Below are 20,842 nucleotides of genomic sequence, written 5' to 3'. Positions count from 1 at the left end.
GTTTTAGTGCTGTAAGCTTAGTGCTTAAAGCTGTTGAAGCACCATGTGCATCTTCTGGAAGTTTATTGTACTTCTGCGATGATTGCAGCTGCTAGCAAGGTGGGACAATTTGTTGGGACAATGTGAAACTAGATGAACTGACTCCAACAGTGTAAGCACTGCATTGATGTACAGTAGAGAAACGGTTACTTCTAGGAAGCAACTAGTGTCTGTTTCCTCAATTCAGGGGGCGTTATTTTCATCCAAGGACAGACAGCCATCTCAGTTAACATTCTGCAGATGGTATGTTTTACAATTAGGAAGAGATTAAGTGCATATGGAGACAATTACCTTAGAGTTGCTGCTATTGTGTATTTTTTTTTCTTGTGTGTGAGAGAGTCTAGTGAAAACAAAACTTGTGGAAACTTACTGGAGCTGGCTAACAAGCCATTTTCCACAACAGGCTGAACTTTGGTAAACATCTGATAACTACTTAAACTTTCCTTTTCAGGTGCTTCAAAATACTGAGTGCTAATGGAGAACCAAAGGTATTCAGACCTAGGGACCGAGATGATATCGTAAAAACTGTAATTGAGCCAATGGCTTCTGAAGGTCTCAGAACCATTTGTCTGGCATTCAGAGACTTCCCAGCTGGGGAACCAGAGCCGGAATGGGACAATGAAAACGACATTGTTACTGGTCTGACGTGCATTGCTGTTGTTGGGATTGAAGATCCGGTGAGACCTGAGGTAGGATCACTGAGTGAACTGCAGTGACTATTAAAGCATATCCTGATTCATGCAAAGAGTACAAGAAACTGAATTACTATTGTATGTCTTAAGAATAGTTAATAGATGAAAATCTAATTTCTTGGGGGGAAAAGTTAATGTAGCTACAAAAGCAGATTAAAACTTCTTAACGTCACTTATGCTGTGTTACTGAAGCTCTGTACAAACTAATGACTTAAGGCGCTTACTAAGCAGTGTGTGTCGGTAGATGGAAGAGCTAGTGGTTTTTTAACCACTAGGAATATTAGGAATATGGGTTAGGATCATATTTAGCCATTGCGGTTGCTGCCAGCTTCTCATGGGAAGGAGGGTTTGTGATCTACGAAGTGAGCTAAGGAGTTCTGCTTGTTGTTGAGGTCCATGGAGGGCAGTAATTCTCAACAGTGAATCCTATAATGCTGCATGTAAATGGGACTCCTTTTTGATCCACATTACTGTCACTTAACATGGGAAGTTACGGGCTGATGAGTATTGTGTGAATTGTATTTTATTTTACATAATCATAAATGTAAAGCCAGTATTTGGTACCTTTTAGCCACTACTACACCCTGTAGTGTATTATGGGGTTTGTGTGTGATATTTTTTGAAGACTGCAATAGTTGAAAAATTAAGAGGGTAAATAAACGGGGAGGCAGGGTGGGGGAAAGGCAACAAAACAAAAAAGAACCACCCTTTGCCAGAATAGCCATTTATATGTTTTTCAGGAAAAGAATTAAGGTGACTAAACTTTTTCAAATGTTCCATAACAACATTATTGATTTTAAAATAAGAATTATCCTTGTTTGAGCTAAAGACAATTCATTCACGTATCTATATATTTTTTAGCAACTGTATAGTCTAACTGTCATTTTTTTGCATATAGGTACCAGATGCAATAAAAAAATGTCAGCGTGCAGGCATAACTGTGCGTATGGTCACTGGTGATAATATTAACACTGCTCGTGCTATTGCATTAAAATGTGGTATTCTGAATCCTGGTGAAGACTTCCTGTGTTTGGAGGGCAAAGACTTTAACAGGAGAATACGCAATGAAAAAGGAGAGGTAAGTACACTGACTACTTAAGTTAAATCAGCAGCTCTTTTGTTAAGGCACATAACTGCAAAATATCTATCTTTTTGTAGATAGAGCAAGAGCGAATAGATAAAATCTGGCCAAAGCTTCGTGTTCTTGCAAGATCATCTCCTACTGACAAACACACTCTAGTAAAAGGTAAATAAAAACCATTAGAGCTTATAAGGAAAGTTCTGTTTATAGAAAGAATAATATAGGAATAGTGGGAAATGCCAATGACTGCCAGCTGATCTATTTACTAAGCGAGGGGGAGTGGGGTAACCAACACAATCACAGACAGTCCTAGTGTTTTTGACTCTGAGGAAGGTAATGGTTTTCTCTTTCAGCTTCAATTTTTTGTTGTCTGTTTTGAACTATTAACACTGAAATGTCATTTTATTTTAGGTATAATTGACAGCACTGTCTTTGATCAGAGGCAAGTTGTAGCAGTAACTGGTGATGGTACCAATGATGGTCCAGCTCTGAAAAAGGCGGATGTTGGATTTGCCATGGTATGACTTCTTTTCCTTCAGTATTTTGAGTACTATTTTGATAAAGCAGTTTATCTAATCACTTGGAAGAAGATTAAATAACCTGGCTTATTTCCTGAGCTAATATGCAACTAAGTTAAGGGTGACTTCTCATGTTTAATACTGATTAGTTTTTCTTGTTTCTCACTCTTCCAACTTAACCATCTTTTTATTTGATTAAAAATGTCTTTGTGGCATTTGCCATTGAATAAAGCATATGCTGCAAAACCCCAGTCATTTGTAAATAAAAACCTTTTTTTAAAGCAAAGACTTGTTGCAAAATGTAGCACTAAAATTACTGATACTGAAGATTCCTGCAATGAGTTCTGTTCAGCATATGGCGGAATGACTTTAGCTGGTAAGTAGCATACTGTGTTGATGTTCAGTAAAGCTTATACATGATATGAAATGAGCTTATTCGTATGTTTTCCATAAAGTGATGCAGAAGAACAGGGAAATTAGGATGAAAGAGAGTCCTAGCTGATGTTTAAAATTACTTTGGAGGCTGTACTATGATATCTCTAGTACAACTGAAATACCAGCATTTTGTGGTAGCCTAGATTCAGACAAATCTGCATTTGTCTGAATGGCTCCTCAGTCTACCCTGCTTTCTCAATTTAAATTCTCAAACACTCTTTGATATGGGAGCCAAACCAAGTCTTAAACAGAGCTCATGAAAATTAAGCGGAATGTCTTAGCCTATATTTACCTTGTGTTAAACACTTGTTACAGAGTCCTAAGCAGTCTATGGTGGCTAAGGAAATTGCATTGTCATTTTGCTCTTCCTGGGATGACCTGAAGGAGTTAGGAGACAACACATCAGTTCTCTATCAGATAATAAATGATCTTTAAGAAGACACAAAAATGTTAATACTTGAATGTGTCTCCCAGAGGCAGGGGTTGTAGTGTTTTAGTTTGATTAGTTGTTTGTTTGTTTGTTTTTTGACTTGTTGTGGCTTATGTATTTGTTCTTGCTGATGCAATTGTCTACATGGTATTAAATATTTGATAAACTACAGCTATAAAGGTAGTCCCTGAAAAACCTTATCACTGTCAACCATAGAATGGAATCAGAAAGTCACAGAACAGCTTGGGTTGGAAGGGACCTTAAAGACCATCTAATTCCACTCCCCAGCCCCCCGACATGGGCAAGGACACCTCACACCAGACCAGGCTGCCCAAAGCCCCATCCAGCCCAACCTTGAGCACTTCCAGGGGTGGGGCATCCACAACTTCTCTAGTCATCCTGTGCCAGTGCCTCACCACCCTCAGTGGTAAAAAATAAAAATAAAAAAAAATAAATAAAAAAAATAGCCTCTTCACATCTAAACCAAATCTCCCCTTTTAGTTTAAAACCATTCTCCCTTGTCCTGTCATTATCTACCTGAGTAAAAAGTCAAGCTCCAACTGACTTTCAGCATTGAATTTGACTTAAAATTCCTTATTCTGCTTTATAAATCTGGATTAACATTTATGAAAATTGATCTGCCATTATATAGAGAGCCTTAGAATACTTGCTTGCCTATCAATTAGAGTAGATTTAGCCTATCAATTAAAAACCCTTTAAGTGCTAATACTAGACAGGCTCATACCTTAAATATTGTAGGCTTCAGCTCTTTTCTAACTACTTCAAAGCACTTTAAGACGAATACTTCAAGCTTCTTCTTGCCTCAAGATTCCTCTTCAGCCTTAAGCTGACAAAGTACAATCTGGTGCTAGTCGGTCATGCTAGTCTTTAAAGGCTCATCATTAACCTTTTGAACTGGGGGGGTGGTTGGTGGTGTGGTGGTGGGATGGGACGGATACCTGAAGACCACACTTTTACTACAACATACAGATGAACTGAATTAGATTGTTTCCCAATAGATTACTATCAAGAGAAGGAAAGGCTTCCATGCTGTTTTCAGAGTATTTTCAAAAGCATACGTTACAAATTTATGCATGAAATGTTCTCTATACTGTAACAGTCTTGTTAGGATAAATGTGTTTTCTGCTATTTCTGCTGTTGTAGACCGCTGCTGTAGTTCGTGCTGTTGGGGATGCTATCTATGTTCATCTCTTTTCTTTTTATAAGAAAAACAAAATGCCACCAGAAAAAAACCCATATGCCAACGCATCATCTCTAACTGATTATCTAAAGATCACTTAAAATACCTACTACATACTATTTGAAGGTATCTTTTAAATTGTACACATAGTTTTACAGGTAACTTAGCAAAATAATGATCATTCAATTTCTTGTTGAGTTACTGTCTATGGTGTTTCGAAAAGCCACCCTTGAAGTAAGTGTTACATATAATACACAACCTAAACTTTTTAAATAGTCTCAGCAAATTCCAGTTGCTCAAAACCTAACAATGTCCTTGCACTGCAATGTTACGTGTGATGATAACACGTCTTGCTGTTCAACATCAATATGTTTCTGCAAAAGGATTTTGGCAATGTGTATTGCTCCACCACGTACACATGTATTGCCCTATTGGTTGGAATCCATATAGCAAACTTGGGAGATGGACTAACCTGTAGTGCTGCACCATCTGGTGGTCTTTAACTTGAACATGGGGAACTTGCACAGTGTCTTTTTATTGTCAGCTTGAGATTTGTTTATTACTAAGGTGTGTATACTTTAAATGACTTTATAATTTTTCATTCTGCAGTAGAACTTAGAAGCAAATCTTGCTTCAGTAGAGCTTTGGGTTGCTTACATTAAAGTAATCCAAAAGACATGGTGCATCAAAGTGAATGCTAAAATGCTGACCAAAGATATAATTGCTTCTACTGTATACAACAGTGCATCCTGTTATATTTCATAATGTTTCTCTTTTTCTACCAGGGAATTGCTGGAACAGATGTAGCTAAAGAAGCTTCTGATATTATCCTTACGGATGACAACTTCACGAGTATTGTTAAAGCAGTTATGTGGGGACGAAACGTGTATGACAGCATTTCCAAATTTCTTCAGTTCCAGCTTACAGTCAATGTAGTAGCAGTAATTGTTGCTTTTACAGGAGCATGCATAACACAGGTATGTACTGGTGATGGGTAGTTTCAACTAAAAATGTTGCAAATGTCACAACTGCCATGTTTTAAAGAGCATTACATTCTTTGGACTATTATACAACTGAGTTTGAATTCATTTGAGTCAATGTCTTATAATAAATACCTTTAATAGCTGCAGTTTGTTCACTTAAACTGGAGGGTTTACATATCTATCTTTATAGGATTCTCCACTTAAAGCTGTGCAGATGCTGTGGGTAAATCTCATAATGGACACACTAGCTTCTCTTGCCCTGGCAACAGAGCCACCAACTGAAGCTCTTCTGCTGCGAAAGCCTTATGGTAGAAACAAACCTCTGATTTCCCGCACAATGATGAAGAATATCTTGGGTCACGCATTCTATCAACTCGTAGTGGTCTTTACACTCCTGTTTGCTGGTAAGGATACTTAGAACTTTATCATAACTCTGTAAGTCTATGTTGACGAAGTCTTTAAACCTAGTTTTTTTATTCTATTGAATGTTCTGTCTGTGTGTGTGTGTGTAAAGTCACCAACTTAAGCTGCTGATAAATGTCTTTTATACACAGGTGAGAGAATTTTTGATATCGATAGTGGAAGAAATGCACCTCTGCATGCCCCTCCTTCAGAACATTATACTATTGTATTTAATACATTTGTGATGATGCAGCTGTTTAATGAAATTAATGCCCGAAAAATTCATGGCGAAAGAAATGTTTTTGAAGGGATCTTTAACAATGCTATCTTCTGTGCTATTGTTTTGGGGACATTTGTTGTGCAGGTAAGTAACTTCTTGCTTACCTTGGAAATGCTAGCCACCTAGGCATTTCATTTCTACAATGTGAAAAATCACCAGTCAAACACACTTTAAAACACTTGGAAATCCTGCTTGACAGGGTCTTCAGGTAAGACCTATTTGAAATTGTCAAAATTACTTGTATTTAGTATTTGCATTTTCTAGTCATTCAATTTGATCTTGGTGTTTTAGTCTCTTAAAATGTGAAGAAGCTGTGTCTTTCTCAATAGAAATCTATTGTCTGTACAGGTAATATTGCATTAGGTCTTATTTACAGTGATGACTAGTGACCTTTAGTTGGCGCATCTAGGCAGATTTGTTAGAGCTGGTTAGTTAAATCTCTCTTTACTAACAAGATGAATTATTATCTGAAATTGATCAGGTCAACACACTGAGAAACACAAAGTTTATTTTAAAGAAATAGTTTACACAAGATAGTTTCACCTCATTAGCATTAACCTTTAATTCATTCGTACCAGTGAATGTAGTGAAATAACCAACAAAACAATATTACATTTTAATGATTAACAAAATATCATTTTGACTTACATTATTTTAGACTTAAGATACATCACACAACTTAAACTACTTCTTAGCCTTTGAATTTCAAAAGATTGACCAAATACATAGCAGTTCAAGCAGTGCAAGTGTATGCACCTCTACTTCATGTAAAATTGATTCACGTACTTTCCCAGTTTTAGACTTCTTCAGGTGGCAGTTTCCCAGAAGTTACTTTTTTTTTTTTTAGGCTGGCAAATGCAGCAGACTATTATTTTCCAACAAATCCAAATATGTAGAAATTACTCCTGCCTACAACTGTGTTCCTTTCATAAACCTAATGGACAGATGCCTTCCCAAATAAGCAACTCTTGAGTTGTCTTAGTGTTTTATTCCATGTTAATAAAATAAATTACTCTTGGACCTTCCAGTTGTCAGGAGTCTTACTTAGTGGTCAGTACTGTTTCCTTTTGATGTTTGCCCTGCTACTTGAATGTTTATTCTCCAGGGCAGAGTTCCATGCATATTATTCCTATGCAGTGGGGATACCTTGCTTATTAGGGCCTGCACAGATTGTTGTAATAAGTTAGTCAGAAGGAGCTCATTTAACTCTTTTTTTGAGGTCTTGACCACTCTTCCCCCAGGGTTTTACTACATAAGTCATCATAATGCAACATCTAAACTGACCTTTAACACTGAGATACATAGTAATAGTCTGAATGACTTCTGAAATGTTCACATCTTGCAGATCTAAGATTTGTGTTAATCATTTAGATAAGTTCATTCAACTTTCAGATGGTTGTTAGTATGATAAATAAACACTGTAAATTTGTAGCATCAAATATATGCTGTAAATGTCATATGAAGAGGGAAGACTAAGCACGAAGAAGTAACCAACAGGGTTTTCTTGAGTGTACCATTTGAAGAATAACTAAATAGTTATTGGAAAAACTGAAAAGCAAGAGAAGATTGCTCATGTTTGGAAACAGTTCCAACAGCTGAGACAGAAGAAATACTTTCTTAATGGGATGGTAAATCCTATGTGCTAAAGTAACGTTTTCTATAACAATCTTTTACTATGGAATTTTCTAATAACGGATCACTGATGTATGTTCAATAATACTGCTTTTCACAGATAATTATTGTGCAGTTTGGTGGAAAGCCTTTTAGTTGCTCAGAACTCTCAATTGAACAGTGGCTGTGGTCTGTTTTCCTGGGCATGGGAACACTACTTTGGGGCCAGGTAAACTAGCTTTTTTTCAAAATGTCAGCTATTTCCTTGTGTGTGTTTGTGTTTTTCATGTAAAGTATTTTATCTTAAGTACTCATATCTTTCAATGGGCCTACATGAATTTGTGGAGATTAACAGTAAATACTGCATAAAATAGTCTAGGTCAATAGCTAGCAAGTCCATAGTTGGTTATTCCTTACTCTGACTAGGCTGAGTAGTTATAATTCCTAACTAGATGCTATGTCCAGTTTATGCTCAGCAACTTTTAACTAGGAGTACCTGTAGTAACTACTTAAACAAGAAATTGTCTCCAGCCAGATAAGTACTAGAAGAACTTCTGTAACGATTCAGATGCAATGCTAATGTTTCTATATATTTAACTTGGTGTTGAATAGTTTTCTGGATGAATCAGGACTGTAGCAATACTTGCTAGTATTTTGGTATTTTAGGACTTTCTGGAATAGCAAAACACAGCAAAACTCAAAACAGTTTTCTCTTTAATCTTCTCCATTTGCACAGTTATGAAGCATAACTAAGCTACTGCATCTTTTTTTTTTGTATTTCAATACTATTGCATGCACAATAATTGTAAGCAGCAAGCTTATTTACACGAAACTTCAGAGCTACATAGTTTGTCATTATTTAATGACATAGTTGTCTAAGTTTTTTTATACCACTTGAAGAGTTTTTCAGTACAGTTTCTTCCATTCCATTTTGTAAAGAACACTTCAATTTTTATATGAAAGTGGCAGGATTAATTTTACTTGTGAATACATGCAGAAATGCATATTTTAAAAGTGGCTATAAGACTATAAAGAAGGCTCTTGGAAAATGTACCTTTTTAAAAAAAAAAAAAAGTTAAAATCAAATAGTCACTGATGTTTACAGGTAGCCTAGAAGAGAGAATTGAGATGGCTTGAAATACCTTTGATCCAAATTATCTTGCAGGACCTACAGTTCATGCTGCTGTAGCACTTCATTAAAGCAAAAGACTTTCGACTTTCTGAGAACAGTAGAAACTGAAGTGTAAGCTGGGAGCATTCATAGTAGCCACATCAGTATGAAGGGCAGTTTATTTTGCTTTTGGAGCAGTCTTTCTTCTGCAGCTGCTGAAATAGTCTTCTAGGTTTATAATGCTCAAGGAAAACAGGCTTGGAACTGATGTGGATTTACTAGATTGGATGTATCAAAATACATAGTCCATAGTTCAACAGAATAACTGAAGAAAGTGGGGATGAAAAGGAAAGCTGGAATGTACATAGCTTTTATTTATCTTAAGCTAGATGAATTAGTTTAAATTAAGTAGCAATTTAATAAAAACAGATAGCAATTTAATCAAGGATTAAATATCTCAAAAAGGATTTTGAGATATCACTCAATACGACTTGCAAGTGGTGTTTTCCTGGTGTCAGAGGAATGCATGCCTATTCTGCATTTCTGAAAAAGATGTGGCTACTCCTAAGTAAATGTAGTTCTTCTCATATGAGGCAACACGTCATGCTTATCAAAGTGAAGAAGACCTGAAAGCTCTAGATACTAGTACAGTCTACAGAATTAAGGGCTTTTCTTAGGTTTGATACTGTTCCTTCATGGCATGGTCAAGTAATTATAAAGTGGAATCTTTGTCCCTACTAAGGATGAAGTCTTCGAGGTTTGTAGTCCAAGTTTAATTTCACATCTCAGTTGAGGTGCTATGGAAACACACAGCTTTGCAACTATTCAGATGGAGTGATGGCTCTACGTTGATGCACTTAAGCCGTGTATATCTTTATCTTTTTTCCAACTTTGATAATTGTATGCAGGATTGTATGTTAAGGCTTGCATCTTTAGTATGTTTATTCTTTTTTTCCCCTTAAAATAATAATCCTGTTTCATGATTTTCATTCACTGTTAGTTGATTTCAACAATTCCAACCAGCCGCCTGAAATTCCTTAAGGAAGCTGGTCATGGAACACAAAAGGAAGAGATTCCTGAGGAAGAGCTAGCAGAAGATGTGGAGGAGATTGATCATGCTGAGAGAGAATTACGTCGTGGTCAGATCTTGTGGTTTAGGGGCCTAAACAGGATACAGACTCAGGTATGGTCTTGGAGAAGGTAGGACACAGTGGGTGTTATGAGGGAAATCACTCCTCTCCATCCTCAGTCCTTTGAGTGGCAATTCTAAATGGTGTGGCTGAGACTCTCAGAGGGGATATGGATGAATGTATAATCCCTCAGGGTTCTCTGTTTTCTTCAGCTCTAAATGCAACTCTTACCTGTGTTTCTGCTGTATTAAAAAGAAAAGTGCCTTTTTTCTTTACTTCTTGTGTGTTATAGATGGGATAGTCCTCTCTCTCTCTCTCTCTCTCTCTCTCTCTCTCTCTCTCTCTCTCTCTTTCTCTGAGCAAGCTGTCACAATCTCTGATTCCTTGCAGATGGATGTAGTGAATGCTTTCCAGAGTGGAAGTACCATTCAGGGGGCTCTAAGGCGGCAACCCTCCATCGCCAGCCAGCACCATGATGTAACAAATATTTCTACCCCTACACATGTAGTGTTTTCCTCTACTACTGCTTCTACTACTGTGGGGTGTGAGTGTGTGTTCCTAAAGTGCATGAAATTAACATTTCCTGATTCACATACCTAACGTTTCTCATTTTCTCCTTAGTACTTAAAATCATCGTTCAGGCTTTTCATAGAGCTTTTCCACAAAGTGGAGTCCTCAAGACTTTTTTTTCTTAGAGGGCTGAGAACAGGTGGAACAATTCCAACAAAAGAGTTTCACGTTAAAGCTGTGAGCCTGCACATCCTGTGCCTTCATCCATTTGTGTACAGAGGGTTATTTAAGATAAAAACAGGAAAACTGTTGTAAATTTTCGAGTATATGCCTCTTAGGGTGACTTATGTTGAATAAATGAATTAAGTGTATAATTGTAGAACTAGGTCTACTAAGTAGTTGTCTTCATTCTATCTAGCACAAATAATACACTGAAAGGTAAACAAACTGGAAAAGCAATGGTATTTTGAAAATATGAATGTAGTTAGAGCATAGAGCACTAAATGCATTTTCTTTGTAGCCTGTGAGGAACTTATGAATCTCTGCTTTCGTTGGACTTTTTTACTGAATAACACAACTTTCTCAACATCAGGATTCAGGTGGCGAAACAAGGCTTCTTAAGTGCATACAAGTCAGAAGAAACATTTATTTAGCTAATCTAAAAAGGAAAAAATATTTAAGCACTCAGTGGTAAAACTTTCATGTTTGAAGGATTTCTTTTCCTTTCTAGGTTCTTCTGGCAGCAGTTCATAAGCCATCAGTGACAGTACAGTTCTTGTCTCTAACTGCCCTCTTGATATTGTGATCTAAGTGGCATTTTAGTTTCAGCCTTTGTCTGTAGAGGCTAAAAATTTAACTGCTCATGTGTGTAGGCTTAAATTATGGATTCTGAAGATGTGTAACAGTTAGATATTAGCTATCAGTATTCAACTGTTGTTGAAAGTTTTCTATCTTAGTAATATATTATGCATTTAACTTCCTTCTCTAATTTCCTATAGAATGGTTAAATAATTGTTTTTTAAAATAACTTTGAGAAGGCCTCTTTTTTCCCCTTCCTGCTTTTTAAGATTTCAGATTACCAGGTGGACGAAGACCCTTAATTTAAGGAGCTGCCTTATTTGTTCTCTTCTGATTTTTTTCCGGCTTGGCCAGAATTTGTGCTAGTTTGCACAAGCTAACCTGTTCTCCGTTGGTGACACAGATATTTTCCTACCTTGCAGCATTATTGAGAAGCTCAGCTCACAGATTTGCATGCCTGAAGAACACAAAATGAAAAGTAGATTTACCAGTAAGGATGTGCAGAATTGCATCTCCTACTTAAAATGCTAATGAGTAACCTGTATCCCTAACTACACTCAAGAAAATTAATTAGACATTCAGAATTCTCTAGAGAGCAACTTCATGCCATGCTGTCATTTGAGCAGAATCTAATGGGCACTGCAGCATCTCATTACATCAAATGACCAATGCCGGTACAAAGCTACAGTAGTGCAGAAGTAGTTTTTGAGTCTCACTGAGAAGTACAGCCTTCTGCTACACCCTCCAGGAGAACATCTTTTGATAAGTAATGTATATTAATGGGAAGCAGATGTGTTACTTCATTTTTCTCTTTTTTTGGAGCTGTTTGCTGGAAGACAGTTCAGATGTTCCTGTGAAGCGAGGTTGCTGCTCTAAGCAGCCATCTGGCCAGGAGGATTTGGAGTGCTTACTGCATTCCTTACTATTCTGGTACTAATATGAGAAAGGCCTGATGACAGTATAAATTATACATAACAAATTGTCTTGTTTGCTCCTCACTTATGATATTTATTTATAGTTAGCTCTCTTGTCTAATTATCTTTAGTAGCTAAAAATAAAGCTTTAAAAATTCTACTTTTTACCTTTTATTACTTAAAATGCTGTTTATCTGATTTCTGCCTTCATGGCTGACTTTCTAAGGGTCCTGGGTTCACAGGAGTGTCCAGATTAGTCTTGATTCACATGCACGGAAATAACTTTATTGTGGATATGTTTATATTCCAATGATAATTACAGCTGTCCTGTTAAGCTTAAAAACTGTTTTCCATTACTGCTTATGTTCTAACTTACCATCTGTAAGCAATGAAAAACTATTCCCATGAGGCAATCATATTTCATTTTGCCACAAATTGGTGGTGGGATGCAACATGCCAAATAAAGGAATTGCAAACTTTCAGTTTGGCATTGTCACTGCTGACTCTCTTGGAAAGTGCCAAGACAGCTTATTCAGCATGCTGGACTTGTTTAAAGCTCATGTAACATGCAAACTCCTTAGGAGCATGCTCAATTTTTTTTTTTTATTTGATGAATAGTAAAGTATTAGATGCTGCTGTAACATTTTACTTCTCAAGCACATCAACACTATTTCTTGTCATCCCTTTATTGAAAGTTGCATGTCCTCCCTGTCACCTCCCAGTGATTTCCACTGTCATTGGGTCTCAGCTGTATACCTACAGTATAAAAATGGGGACTTTATAGGTTTTTAGTAAAATTCTTAGTGGAAATGGGGGTTGGGGGGGGGGAACAATGTTATTTCTAGAGATCAAAGAAAGTGGTCAGAACCTGTCACATGTCTGGTAACAAACTTGACACATTGCTTTTGGGGAGTCCTTTTCTGCTTACTACAAGGGTGTTTGAATTCAAAGGAGTTAAGATACACCAATGTTCCTGACCTGCTCAACCTTCCAGCTTCATTCCTTCACCTGGAATTGCTTTATGTTTACTATTAAGGAACTCTGTGCATCCTGTATGGAAGCAGTAGTCCTGATAAACTTCAGTGCTTGCAACAAGTCATCTTGGATGTGCAAAAAAGAGTTGTCTTAATTTAAAAGTCCTCTTAAATTATGACTTACTGTTTTGTAACAGTAAGCTATTGTTGTTTACTAGAAAGTTTTGATCTGTTTCTTATTGTACAACACAGGAGCTTTTGGATTGAAACTACTTCCCTGAAGACTTACTTGGATTGCTTAGAGATGTTGAGCATTGAATAGACTACTAACAGAAGGGGATGCTGAACTGTATTTTGATTAAAGTGTTAGACAAAAGGCTCATTGACTTCTGATTAACTATATTTATATCAATTCAAGAATAAATACAGAAATTCTGTAGTTGGTCAGGGAAACATGGAACATAGGAGAAAGAGGTGTGTGGCAGGTGATTTCATCCTTCAAATCAAAATTTGAAAAGCGTAGGTTGAAGTCAACTTGGACATGCACAATTTGCAAAATGAAATTGTACTTCGCTGTATCCAATTTCATATCCAATTCTATTCTGAAATGTTTATTCATGAATTCTGTAAACTCAGTATTCTAATTTGAAAAATGTTAGTTAAGCTGTGAAAAGACTTCAGCCTGGGAGTTTTGTCCATGAATTCAATGGAAATTGAAAACTCAAGTAAGCTAAGGCTGATCACCTGCTTCTCTCATACTTTGTGCTACTTCAGTAGCGTCTTCAAAGTTAGAACCTGTCATGACTAAATTTTAAGTGTATAATACAGTATTCAGGTTCCTAGTTCCGGTATTAAGCTTCCAAATCATTACTAAGTAAGAAACTTTCTCTAGTGTGATAGATGGGTATATACTCGAATATTTACAGCTGTTACAGTGGTATCCTTTTTTGCATGACTTCATAAACGTCTGGTCATTGTGACATTGGCTTACACATGCTTGGCTTTTTCATAGTCAGTTGACATCCTAATTCCTAGCATGAGAATTAGTAACCCTTTTACCCTCTAACTTATTTTCAGCCCCATTCTCCCTTTCTGCCCGCCATCTCTCCCCCCCGCCCCCCCAGTATTCAATAAAACTCACTGAAATTTATTTAATTTGTGAATAAATAAATAATTGTTGGCCTCACTTGAAAAATGCTTAGCCCATGTTAAGTAATTGAACAATTCTAGTGCCATGTCTGAATTTTTAGGCCCTTCAGCTTCTTGCAGTACTTTCACAATTTTTATTCCTCTTGTGTAGACTGGCAGTGCTCTACTGAAATGCTCTTCATTTTACAGTTTATTGCAAGTTCCACTGCATCACATATAAATTCGATTCACTCATGTCTAGCTGTTTGTGGATTCAAACTCATAAGAACCATACCATTACCAGTAGATCGCAGCGTTTTAACGACCTTTTTCTTTGTTTACAGATCCGAGTGGTGAATGCATTTCGTAGTTCCTTGTACGAGGGACTAGAGAAACCTGAGACACGAAGCTCAATTCACAATTTTATGACGCATCCTGAGTTTAGAATAGAAGACTCCGAGCCTCATATTCCCCTTATTGATGATACTGATGCTGAAGATGATGCTCCAACAAAACGCAACTCTACTCCCCCACCCTCTCCCAATAAAAATAACAATGCGGTTGACAGTGGAATTCACCTTACAACAGACATGAACAAGTCTGCTACCTCTTCATCCCCAGGGAGCCCACTACATAGTTTGGAAACATCACTCTGATTGTAAGCTGAATGTTAATACACTAGCTGCATTGTAAAGAAATTGAAACTGGGTCTCTTCACACATTATGATGGACAAGATGATATTCTTGTCTTGGACTTCAACAGAAGACACACTTGTACGAATGTAGATTTATTTTTTTAAAAAAAAAAGCTTTCTGCCAGACTGGAGGGTGCTTTTCTGGGGGTGGGAGTAATAATGAACTCTGACAGATGAAGAGTAACTCAGCATAAGTGACCTGTGGATCATCTGTTGTACTTAAGAATGGTCCTGAACAGTGTGTTAGCAGAGCTTTAGTTTATCTTGATCCTTTTTTGAGGGGAAGGCTGGGAAGGGCAAGGAGGCCCTGGATTGTTGAATTGATACTTTAATTTCTGCTGTTGGCTGTTAATAATTTGGATTATTTATGTTTATAAATGATACAGATCTGTTTACAAGGTTTGTAGATACTTTTTTGTTCCTGTTCATAGATGGGAAGCTTCCTTATAAATGATGCAGAGAAGAGAAAAAAGAAAAAAAAAAAAAAAAAAGAAAAAAAAAACTAGTCCTTCAAATACTGCTGTATTTTCAGGAAAAGGGTGTTTCTATTGAAACTGTACTAAATTTTGCCTGCAATTTACCTTGTTAAATATTGTAGATAAATTGCTAATACTAATAGCCAAATAGATAACACTAATGCTTTGTAAAAACATGAGCAGTGGTGTTCTAATGAAGTTATGGCCTCTGTCCTAATTAGTTTCTTAAATACATTTACTACTTAATGGTTTTGAAACAACTGTTTAATTTTTAAAAATTTTGAGAAACTTACTGAATAACTTTTGTTCAGAACTTAGTAGGATTGTTTAATGCAGGACATCAATATGTGATGGAACTTGCTTGAAATATTTCTGTTATCTCGGGCAAAATGGATTAAATCGAAATACATCAGAATCTTAGTCCTTTGTTTTTGTCTAAACATGTTAGTTTAGTGCTGTCTTGGTGAACTGTGAGTGGAACTGTGATTTTTTTCTAATCTATAGAATCCTTCATGCGGCATGAGGGCTGTTGGCATTTTGAAAGGTTGTTAGTGGGTAGCATACATGTTCTCCTTTTTGTTTTTGAAACTTGTTTGTAAACATGAATAAATCTGCCCTTTTGTTAAAATAAAATTGCAGCAATGGTTTATTACAGATGTTTTTCTCTCCTCAGCTCCTTCACAGGAAACATTGAAAAGTACTCTTTTGTATTACTGGTTAACTTTAAATTACAATTTCAAGATGGTAACAGCCCCACTAAAGCAGTACTTTGGGTAAATGGAATTTTGGTGGCTGCCTCATAATGAATGTAAGCTTAAGGTACTCAAAAGTCTTCAATGAGCCCCAAAAGTACTTGGAAATGAACAGGTCTGGCTGGAATTCTAAGACGCACTCTGAGTACTGCATAAGGACTATATTCCTGACCACCTAAATGAAGAACTGACTGATAGCACCAGTGAAAGTATATTTCTCACGTTCATGTACCAAAACGGACCTATTAGTGATAGACTGAAAAAGCCATGGTCTGCCTCATCTGGATTCTTGAAACAGTTAAGGATGGTGGAGCAGTACTTGAGCTGGTACTTCCCATGTCTTCTAGGTCCATTACTGTTCAGAAGAGCATGAATTTCATACTATTTTTCTTTTGACAGCTCTGTCTTCTTAAACATAACACTTCTATAGGTGTTTTTTTTTTCCAGAATAATTCAGAAATTTGGAAAAATTTTAAATGGGTCCCTTGAAAGGAATTAAGTTGGTAATGAGGGAAGAGATAACACTAGAGCAAACTGCAGAAATGAGCAGGTTAGGAAGATGAGCTCCAGCATCTTTCCCCTTGTGGTGGGATACCTTCATGCTTGGGTTTGTTCCTCAATGGCTAATGTTGGACATAGAGCACTGTATCCCACTGTCAACCACTCTGAATTCAGTCTTTTCTATTGTACCTAGGTGAATACACTGAATTCTAGGCAGAAGGGGTAGGGGGGGGATTGCACTTGACACTTTGTATAGTAACTTCTCCCACCTTTCTAGAGCACTTCCCTCACTTCAGATTTCTTCAGCATGCTTGGTGGAGTAATTCTTTTTTATGTAAGCTGGTTTTTTTTTCTTCCCCTATTACAAAAGTCAGACAAGCATTGGCTTAAAATGCGGGAAGTTTATCCATAAAGTACACTACCATGTGAGACGATTCAATGCATCATAACTTCATTTGAAAACATAATTTATTTTTTATATCTTCTAGTTGTGTTCATGACTGCATTGTATCATTTTTTTGGAATAAATTCTACACTTAAGCCTTTTGGAGGGACAGGGGAGTTGAATGTAGGCTTTGTACATCAGTGGTCCCTCTTGATTCTGTTAATATCAGTGTGCTGTTCTTATAGGAAGTGTAAGTGAAAACTAAATAAGGAAAAGTTGTTGGGGGGGGGGGAGTATGCTTTCTTTGTGATCTCAAGAAATCATAACATGTTGCCTAGATTATGAAATGGTTATCACTAAGCTAATGAGGCCTTCATTGCCTTTCTGGTTGTAAGGTTTACTTACTTGTCTTTCTTGTAACTGAAATAAATAAATGTGCTGTTCATCTCAGTCTGTATGGGGACTGAAATTCTTGAATGTCAGTACAATGCTAATTTAAACCTGAAATGCGTGCTAATTCTATAAAAACTGCTCTTACAGCAATGACTTTAAGCTTGTTCCTTTTCAAGAAGTTACAGTATACGTGGTATTATGATCAAGCAATACCAGCATTAACCTAAATACCAGCATTAATCTAAGTACAGTTCTAGGTTTACTTCTGTTTGAATTCTGTGCCTTGGGTAGGATATCTAATACACTTCTGTATAAGACAAAAAGTAGGACACCTAATCTTGGTTTTGGGGGAAGGGGAATGAAAAGTTAACTGTTATAAAGAGGATTCATTTTTTCTGTATTGGTCTTAACAGGAAGAGGAAAGCGCTGCATCGTGGAATATTCTGAAGAGAATAATGGATACAAATGCCATAATGCCAAACCAATGATTGGGGTCTGTAGCAAATGTGAGCATCCAAAAATGAACTGACACTCCCAGGGATTTTTTTTTTCTTTGAACAATAGGATGCTTTCCAGTATGTTTCAAAGTGAACAAGCACATGTAATATAAAGGGTTAACTAATGTATGTCTGACTGTATTGGGAAGTTGTTGCAGAGGCCTTATATGTTCAGCTTCTGCAGGGTCCAGATCACATTAAGCCCTGTAGAAATTAAAGTAGAATGTTTTAACGTCAGTTCTGCTTTTATGATGCAAAATGCTTGGTTCTAAAGAGCTGCTTTTTCCACCCCTTCCCCAAGCAGTGCATATCTTCTGATCCTACAGATTCCAAGCCCTCACTGAAATACCTTAACTTTGTTGGATGAGCCTGACCAGCATGGAGAGTCCAGCTCCGACTTAAAGTTATCTTCGGATGGATCTGGTCTGCTTATTCAGGGCCATGTCACGAAAATATCTGGGTCAGAGTCTGAGCGCTGCTCCTGCTTACCTTCTCCCCTGGACTGTATACAGAACTAACCAACTTCTTCAGGAGACTGCAGCATCTATCCAGGATTTGGCTTATACGGTGTCTAATCCAAAAGCCTCCTACAGGTACTACCTGCCCTTTTTGATCAAAGTAAGACCTAAGATGAGGATTTGCTTATGGGATGGGTTTAAATACCTGAAAGAATGCAGCATGAAATAGGTAACTAAGAGTGACAACACTATTCTAGTTGCAATGCATAAGAATACAGTAAGAGATACTTATGCTGCAAATTTGGCAAAGCAGGGACTATTCCTCAGTAGGGTAAGCAAATTAGATATGCCTCCTATGATTTTAGTACCTTTGTAGCATTAATATATATTATCATATAATAACAAGAAGAGTGACATGGTTTGTCCAAAATACTAAGAACTGCAAGGAAGCAAGCAGACTTCTGTTGCCCTCTGTGGAGGAAACAGCGTACTATGTTCTGTGTCTCTACAATTTTATGGCCACTTCATAGCTTGTTAATCTTATGGATATATTTGTAGAAAATGTGCATAAGGATGCCCAGTATTGTAGAAGATAAATGATAATTTGTTTTCAGCCATTCAAGATTTACTGAATTCCTCTAATCCCCTACTCCACTGTTAAACTCATCCAACAAGACTCCTTTTATATTAAAAAAATATATATTTTTTAAAACGTCAAACTGAAAAAGGTTCTTTGGCATGCCCCTGCTGGAAGATGGTAGGAATTCAAGCTTGGTAGGATACTAGCAAAGGGATTTCTGGAAAATGAACTTTTGATTTTAGTATGTGCTTAAGAATACTGAAACATCACCTGACGCCTCAAATTCTGGTGTTCTGACAAGGGACAGTCCAACCAGAAAACAGCAGTTGTTCACTGAAATGCAAGTATGTATTCTGTAACCCTTTGATTCATCACAAAGCTAGTAATATCTTAACAGCATTCTGATATCTTCATCTGCTTCCCTAAGATGCCTCTCTTCCAGGGTATGAAGCTGAAGTATGCTGAAAGGCTGCAAGTACAATCATAATCATACAGAAAAGCCTTCTATGGCTTCCTCCTCCTCATCAAAGGCACGATCTTAACTTTGCTTTGATAGTTGATAAGGCACAAAGTGAGTACTAGTGTTTCCTATTTAAATCTTTGAGTGACCATGAGTGATACTTGGCATTAGCATGGTTTTGGAATACACACTGAGAGGATGTTTTTTCCATCCTTATCTAAAAAGGAGGACATGGGAATGAGTAGGTATTTTTTTCACTATATGAAAGTGAACAGAATGATCTAACTCCCTGGGCAAAAACCCTTTTCAGAATCTGTGAGATCATTATAGATGATGTACTGTATCTGAATATGCACGTTGTTCAAAAGCACTGAAGTTATTTGCTTAAAGGAGCTTGTGTCACTTTAAAAGGATGTAATGACTTCAAAAGAATCAAATTCCACTGAGTTTACTGCCTTTCTGTATGCAAGCAGAATTAAGTAAGTATTAAATAGTTAGCCTACCCAAGTATTCAAAATAATTGCATCCTTTTTTACTTGGATATAGCACATTATAAACAAACTGAAAACTGTGATAAGTCCTAAGCTTAGGAAAAGAGACATGCCTTTAACCTAGTCAGCAAACTTGAGTTCAAAATTAAAGTGAAGTTTCCTTCAGGCAGCATTCATTCCCTCTAGTTCAGTTATTCTAGTCTACTGTATTTCTAGACTTACTGGAAATGTAGACAAATTTTGTTGCAGAACAACTAAAAATAGAAAATGGGAGTGTTTTTTTATTTTTATTTTTTGGTTGTTAATAGTATTAAGGATTTCTACAGAAACAGAGCATATAGCTCAAATGCTTCTAAATTCTGTGTGAATAGCCTCCTAAAACTTCTGATTACAGTAAAAAAAAAAAAAAAAAAAAAAAAACTACAAATAAACACCAGAAGATGCATCAGTTATTTTTAACAATTTCAGTTTTACAAATACAGCTTTAAATTGACATTTCCCTTCTTCTCCAAATTGGTTTCTGTTTGTAGGTATAAAGCATCTTTAGTTTTAACCTAAGTTTGTCTCAACATCTCCTGAAGGTAAGCAGCTATGTGGCTGATGTTTGTGGGGAAATGAAGAGCTCACTATCTGTGCTAAGCAGATATTGCATGTAGTTTTGTGCAACGTATTTTAGGGGGAACCTGCAAAATTATCAAATGAAAACATTCAGATTCTTGTCATAAGACTTGTCAAAGGATACCTGAATACATAGGTTGCTTAAAATAAGGAGCTTGGAACTGCTATTTTAGTGTGAAGGTCTAGGACTTAGTTTCTGAAAAACACTTTTTTAGATGAGATGGTATATCTTTACTCCCTGGCCATGTGCATGGGCCTCGGTATTCTTTCTGACATCTTTTCTGACACATGACAGTCTA

The 20,842-nt window shown here is 36.8% G+C and overlaps 1 protein-coding gene across 3 annotated transcripts in view; it reads left to right on the top strand.

Annotated features, from left to right (window-relative positions):
* The window catches only part of ATP2B1 (ATPase plasma membrane Ca2+ transporting 1), a 61,683-nt gene extending 45,652 nt beyond the window's left edge, over nucleotides 1–16,031 (top strand). For 2 of the 3 annotated variants that reach the window (XM_084283425.1, XM_084283426.1), the window contains exons 12-22: nucleotides 491–728; nucleotides 1,630–1,809; nucleotides 1,890–1,977; nucleotides 2,224–2,330; nucleotides 5,182–5,373; nucleotides 5,570–5,783; nucleotides 5,934–6,145; nucleotides 7,794–7,901; nucleotides 9,784–9,966; nucleotides 10,304–10,390; nucleotides 14,582–16,031. In XM_084283425.1, coding sequence (XP_084139551.1) covers nucleotides 491–728; nucleotides 1,630–1,809; nucleotides 1,890–1,977; nucleotides 2,224–2,330; nucleotides 5,182–5,373; nucleotides 5,570–5,783; nucleotides 5,934–6,145; nucleotides 7,794–7,901; nucleotides 9,784–9,966; nucleotides 10,304–10,390; nucleotides 14,582–14,893 — 1,921 coding nt within the window. In that variant the 3' untranslated portion in view covers nucleotides 14,894–16,031. The remainder of the gene's footprint in view (nucleotides 1–490; nucleotides 729–1,629; nucleotides 1,810–1,889; nucleotides 1,978–2,223; nucleotides 2,331–5,181; nucleotides 5,374–5,569; nucleotides 5,784–5,933; nucleotides 6,146–7,793; nucleotides 7,902–9,783; nucleotides 9,967–10,303; nucleotides 10,391–14,581) is intronic. The other variant, XM_084283427.1, reaches the window with a different exon arrangement.
* The last annotated feature ends 4,811 nt before the right edge of the window (nucleotides 16,032–20,842 follow it).

Source organism: Netta rufina (assembly GCF_964035555.1).
Source record: "Netta rufina genome assembly, chromosome: 1".
NCBI classification, from domain to species: Eukaryota; Metazoa; Chordata; class Aves; order Anseriformes; family Anatidae; genus Netta; species Netta rufina.
This window is presented reverse-complemented; position numbering and strand designations above follow the sequence as displayed.